Source organism: Emydura macquarii, unplaced genomic scaffold (genome assembly GCF_026122565.2).
Source record: "Emydura macquarii macquarii isolate MOO-44397 ecotype Brisbane River unplaced genomic scaffold, CSIRO-AGI_Emac_v2 contig_1390, whole genome shotgun sequence".
Lineage (NCBI taxonomy): Eukaryota > Metazoa > Chordata > Testudines > Chelidae > Emydura > Emydura macquarii.
Window position 1 is genome coordinate 19336679 of NW_027131527.1, and position 6515 is coordinate 19343193.

The 6515-nt window shown below is 37.2% G+C and overlaps 1 protein-coding gene across 2 annotated transcripts in view; it reads left to right on the forward strand.

The window, feature by feature from the left end:
* The window catches only part of MINPP1 (multiple inositol-polyphosphate phosphatase 1), a 45272-nt gene extending 40130 nt beyond the window's left edge, over positions 1 to 5142 (forward strand). For both annotated transcript variants that reach the window (XM_067552778.1, XM_067552776.1), the window contains one exon: positions 2537 to 5142. In XM_067552778.1, coding sequence (XP_067408879.1) covers positions 2537 to 2936 — 400 coding nt within the window. In that variant the 3' untranslated portion in view covers positions 2937 to 5142. The remainder of the gene's footprint in view (positions 1 to 2536) is intronic.
* Positions 5143 to 6515: the final 1373 nt, after the last annotated feature.

A 6515-nucleotide genomic window follows, 5' to 3' on the forward strand; every position in this document is an offset into this window, starting at 1 on the left:
AAAAACCTCCAATGGTGGGGATTCTACAAACTCTCTACGTAACCTTTCCAGTTGTAAGCTACTCTTAGAAGTAAAAGCTTTTCCTAATATCTAACCTGATTCTCCCTTGCTAAAACTAAGTCAATTATTTCTTGTCCTACCCTCGGTGGACATGGAGAACAATTGATCATCATTTTCTTTATAATAACCTTTTACATATTTGAAGACAGGTGTAGACTCCCCTTCTCCCCCACCCTCCGGTCATATTCAATTTGTGATCCACTATAACTTCAGATCCATTTCTGCAGAACTGTTGCCTAGCCAGTTCTTCCCCATTTTGTATTTGTGCATTTAATTTTTCCTTCCTTAGTACTTTGCACTTGTTTTTATTGAATTTTATTTTGTTGATTTTTAGACCAATTTTCCAATTTGTCAAGGTAATTTTGAATTCTAATCCTGTTCTCCAAAGTGTTTGCAGCCCCTCCCAACTTGGTGTCATCTGCAGATTTTGTAAGCATACTCTCCACTCATTCATCCAAGCCATTAATGAAAATATTGAATAGTACTGGACCCACCCTATGGGGCCCCACTAGTAATGCCATCCTACTGTGTCATTTAACCATTGATAACTACTCTTTAAGAACTGTCTTTCAACCAGTTGTGTATCCACCTTATAGTAAATTAATCTAGACTATATTTCTCTGGTTGGTTCTCAGAATGTCATATGGGACTGTTTCAAAACCTTATGAAAAATCAAGACTTCATGTCTCCTGCTTCCTCTGGTTATCCTATCAAAGAAGGAAATTCAGTTAGTTTGACATGGTTTGTTCTTGACATACTCATGTTGACTATTACTTATCACCTTATCCACTAGGTTTGAACAAACTGATTGTTTAATAATTTGTACCAGTATCTTTCTGAATATCAAAGTTAAAGCAATTGGCTTGTAATTCTCTGGGTTCCCTTTGTTTCCCTTTGTAAAGCTGGGTACTGTTTGCCCTTCACTAGTCCTCTAAGACCTCACACAACCATGAGTTTTCAAACATAGCCACTAAAAATTCTGCAATTACTTTGGCTAGTTCCTTAAGTACTGTAAGGTGTACTTCATCTAGCCCTCCCAACTTGTATACATCTAATTTATCCAAATACTCTTTAACTTGTTTTGACCCAACATCATTCCCCCTTGTCAATATTAATTGTATTAAGCATGTGGTCATAGTTAACCTTTTAGTGGAGAAGAAAGCAAAAAAGGCATTAAACACTTCAGTTTTTCTGTTATCTATTGTTTGCTTTCCTTTCCTGTTAGATAATGGACCTACATTTTATCTTTTATGTTCCTGGCTAATTTTAACTCATTTTGTGCCTATGCCTTTCTGATTTTGTCCCCATATGCTTGTGCTATTCTTTTGAACTTTCCCTTGTATGTTCTTGTCCTTGTTTCCACTTTTGTACATTTGCTTTGATTTTCAAGTTATTAAAAAGCACCTGATGTAATCATTGTTCTTACTGTTCTTATCTTTCCTCCGCATTGAGATAATTTGCTCTTGTGCCTTTATTTTTGTCCCTCTTAGAAACTGCCAGCTCTCCTGAATACCTTTTTCCCTAGATTTCTGTCCCATGGGCTCATGCCTCCCAATACTCTGAGTTTCTTTATTCTGCTGCTCTCACTGTTTACTCAGAATCATGAACTCTTATTTTGTGGTCACTATCACCCAAGTTGCATTCCACCTTCAGATTGTCAGCCAGTTCCCCCTATTTGTCAGAATCAAATCTAAAATAACCACCCCCTATTGACTTCCTCTACCTTCTGAAACAAAAATATTGTCCACAATACATTCTAAAAACTTGTTGGACAGTCTGTGTCCTGCCATATTGCTTTTCCTACAAATATCTGGGCAGCTAAAGTCCCCCATTATCACTAGGTCCTGTTCTTTGAATACTTGCATTGTTTGTTCTAAAAATGCTTCATCCATCTTTTCTTCCTAATTCGGTGGCCTTACAGTCAATCCCTTCCATGACATTGCCCCTGTTTTTTCTTTTATCTTCTCCAAGAGAATTTCAGCAGGTTTGCTTTTCATCAGACATCAGAGCAAGTGTTTACTCTCTTGGTATGTAATTCAGCCTTCTTCCCTTTTTCCCGGCCTGTCCTTTCTGAACAGGCTATACACATCTATACTCATATTTCAGTCATGAATATTTCAGTAATGTCAAATAAGGCATGATTTTGTTTGTGTACTAAGACTTCAGATTACTACTTAGCAATTAATTGATAGCAATAATAACTTTAATAGGTAAAAGAGCCAATAATTTTTTTAAAAGCACAATTACATTTTTGATGGTTACAAAGTACATTTTAAAAAGTATGTTTTCTTAAAAGTGAGTTTCAGATAGTTGTACGCCCCTGTTTCCAAACAGGTTTTTACAGTAAACTTCAATGAAAAACAAACGTTTGAAGTAGTCTACTCTCTTAAAACTGCCTTGGTAACAATGTATAGTACACCAGTGTATGTAAACACAGATTATTGTCTTGCTTATTCTTCACTTTTATGTTTTCTAGTTCCATGCCCATTTCTTCACCTGTAATCCTGCAATTTGGACATGCAGAGACCCTTCAGCCACTGCTTGCTCTAATGGGTTTCTTCAAGGATATGGAGCCCCTTGCTGCGAACAATTACAAAAAACAAATGCATCGACAGTTTCGTAGTGGTCGTATTGTGCCTTATGCCTCCAATTTGATATTTGTGCTTTATCACTGTGACCAAGCTAAGACCCCTGAGGAGGAGTATCAAGTACAGATTCTGTTGAATGAAAAGCTGCTGCCATTTCCTCACTCAGAGGAAACTGTCGCTCTGTACACAGATCTGAAGAACCATTATAAGGACATCCTTCAAAACTGCCACTTCAGTGAAGAATGTGAATTATCAAAAACTAATACTACTTCCACTGATGAACTTTGAGGGAGCAGAACAGAGCAAATACCATGGAAATTGATCTGTGGGATGCAGTTTTGTATGTGTGGTGAACAAGTGTTTCTCATCAGTGTTGGTTATTTATTTCCTTCTGATATACTCACACTCCTATCTTGCATCTACAAATTGATGATAAATGCTTATTTCTATGTCTTAATTCAAGGATTTCTTAAAAATCTAAGTATATACTGTCCCTGTGGCATGAACACAATTTTAAAGGTAATTTCTTTAATTAACCTGGCAGTTGGGATAAGCATTTGTTACAAATATGAAGATGCAAGGTAAACTATATTTATACATTTATATGCATTCATATATAATTATTCCTATTTTCTAAGCACAGAAGGTAGGTTTAGTGGGTTGAGACAAGTTAGCTTACCAGAACACCAGTTAGTGGGACTGATGGCATTTTCCACTCATTGTGTCTCCCTCGCACTAGCCTTCTCTGCTTTCTCCTGTTTCTTAATGTTTCTCTGATGTCTCAGGCACAAAATGACCCTTTTCTATTTGCGGGGTCCCCCCTCCCCCCCGTGCTTATTTTTACAGTTACATTTTGGCTCCGTTTTATGGTTCAGAAAGGAAAGGGTGCAAAGTCTGACTTGGTCCAACTACTGTCTAAGCAGCAGTCAACCATGATTCTAATTCCTGCACTCTCCTGAGCATAGCCGCTTCCTTGGATTGTGTCCCTATGGGTACTATCCACCCAAAGAGACGCAGTGGGTTGAATTTCCATGGCATAAAACCTTCTTCAGCCTACCTGCCAGAGCTAACTGGCCACTGAGGGAAGTATGTACTGGAATTTTCTAAAGTGGTGCTGTGGCTGTTGCTCTGGAAGATGTGCCAATCCTCTGCCAGTCTATAGGCCTCCTTCAATTTCTTACTGTTCTCGTTTAACAGTTCAGGTTAAGGCATACAAATACTGTGTGTTTAGCTCCACTGAGATTGGATTTCCTCATCCTGTGGCAAGTGGTGATTTTATATTCTAATAACTCAGGCAGAGAGTTTTAGTACTCTTCTTGAACCAAATTTACAAACCATCGCTGTATTAGCCACCTTGGCCTTTTTTGCGTATGTTGACACTGCAGCTGGGATTGTCCTTTCCAGCTCACATCCACAGACGTACGCTAGCTCTGCTTCAGCTAGCATGCTAAAAACTGCAGTATAGCCGAGAGTAGAATGCATGGCAGCTCGGGTTAACCATCCGAGTATTAACCCACTGGACACCCTATGTAAGTACTGGTTTGGCTAGCTCGAGCCACCACCTCCAGCTACAGTGCTATTTTTTGCATGCTAGCTCAAGCAGACCTAGCATGTCTGAGCTGCAAAGCACACTCCCAGTTGCAGTGTGGACTGCCCGCTGTCATGTGCTGGCCAGTCCTTAAAACAGGGCCATTTATTCTAAAAGAATGGACTGCCTGTTCGTTGAGTACAGTATTGCTAATTTTTAAAGAGATTGTACCTGTATTAAAGTGGGATTATTTGCTATTCAAAAATATAAGATACTGTAAAGAAAATTGTAATGTAATATTTAAAAAAGGCAGATAATTACAAAGAATAAGTGTCTGAAATATAATACAGATAATGAAAACAGTCATAGAATCCTTTATCATGATTGTCTCATTAAGCAGATTGGATTGAGAAAATTCAAGACCCATTCGAAACCAATGAAACTCAAGCAGTTGCAAAGTTATAAGGAGTAAAATTTTAAATGTCTAAATGCCCTGGACTTTCACTGAGGTGCTCTTGAAAATTTTACTCATGTATTCTCTTCTTCATAAATCATACTGATTAATCGGTTGGGTCAAATCAGATGATAAAATAACTTTTAAGTTTATAAAATTTGAATTTAAAAAAACTTTTAAATCATTTGATTTTAAGTTTCTAATGGTGCCGTTTCTGGATTTTTATAATCTTAATCTGTTTTACGAGGTTTAGCCTTATATTGGGAAGTACAATGCTGGATTATAAATATGACATATCAATAGAGGGATAATGGTTTGTCACTGAATGGAATTACTGAAATGGTGGTGGGTATTTCTAAACATTTGGAGAACTCTAATACATTTTTAGTGAAATATTAGTACCTTTGAAAAGCTAAATCACTGCAATTATCTTAAGTCAATCAAGTATTGATAGGATGGATAAAGAAGGGCATTCACATACTGAAGTAAATGTGGCAAAGTAATGAACTCAGTATTTGTGTGTGACCTTTTCTATTGTTTTATGTCCAGCTTCATCTGTCTTTTCACTTGCTAGGTTCTATATAGAAGCTATAATAGTATGTGACTTCAGTCAGTTGTCATAATAATCATTTTCATAATACTCGTTTAGTGCAGGGCCAGGTGAGAGAAAAGCTATGAAAAATCAAACTTTGTTTAAATACACCTCGCTTAAGTACAGAGTAAGCATAAGAAGCATAAGAAATCACCTTTAAACAAATAATCATCCATTTCTGGGAATGAGTTACCTTGTATTCATGAGAACTGTTCTGGTTTTGAACGTTATGGGGTGAAATGGTGGACCCCACTAAAGTCAATGGAAGTTTTTCCACTTCTAGGAGCCCAGATTTCACGCATGAAGTTCATTAAAATGGATAACATGATAAAACTGGAATCTATAGATAAACCCATTGTACCTAGCGCCTTTAGTTATAGGAGACCTTCCTTTCTCATTCATTTAAATTTGCTCCAAGATGGAGGTGCTACTGAGTAGTCTCATGCACTATAATGCATGGAGGCAGCTGCTTTTTTTTTTTTTTTTGCCGGGGGGTGGGGCGGGGCGGGGCGGGGGGGTTCATAGGAAAGGGGAAGCAGAGATGGCTTCTGTATTCTTCTGTGGGGGACACCTCAGTAGTGTCTCCCAGTCAATGGTGGAAAACCGATTTACGAGTAATTGAAATTGTGCTATTTAAGCACTGATGTATTACGTGTAAGATGTTTTGGAAAACTGAAGCTTGATTTACTCATTTGGCATAATCAAATGTATGTTTCTGGAACTGATTATTTCAGATTGTGGATTTAATTTTGCACAATTCTAATAAAAGGTTCCAGAATGCAAATGCATATTTTGAAAATGTACTACATCAACATTGTAATAGCTCCTTAAAATTTTAACTTTTAGTTAACCTGGTAAATTAAAATAAACTTTCTGTATATTAAATGAAAAAGGAAACTAAGAAAGATGGGTAAGTGGGCTCCATTACAGAGTTGGGCACCAGGCCTGTAATCAGCAATGCACAGGTAACCATTTGTCACTCTTTTTTAATAGTAAAATCTTGGCAAAGTAACACTGTACGTATGTTGTTTTATTTATCAGATGAGGCCTCAATTTTCCATCGTTCTGCAATCAGAATCTCTGATTGACTACAACATTGGGTCTGTTATATTTAATGCTACTACTGTATCTTAGTCTTTTTACTAAGAATTGTTTGAAATTAGAGCACTCTTTCTGGCATCTCTTAGCTGACCACCTCTAATTTCTTGCTAAAGAGTGAATCTCAGTATTGTATTTCTGGCTAGCATCAAGTTGTCCAATATTTTTTTGCTGTATATGGCATGTATTTGCAGG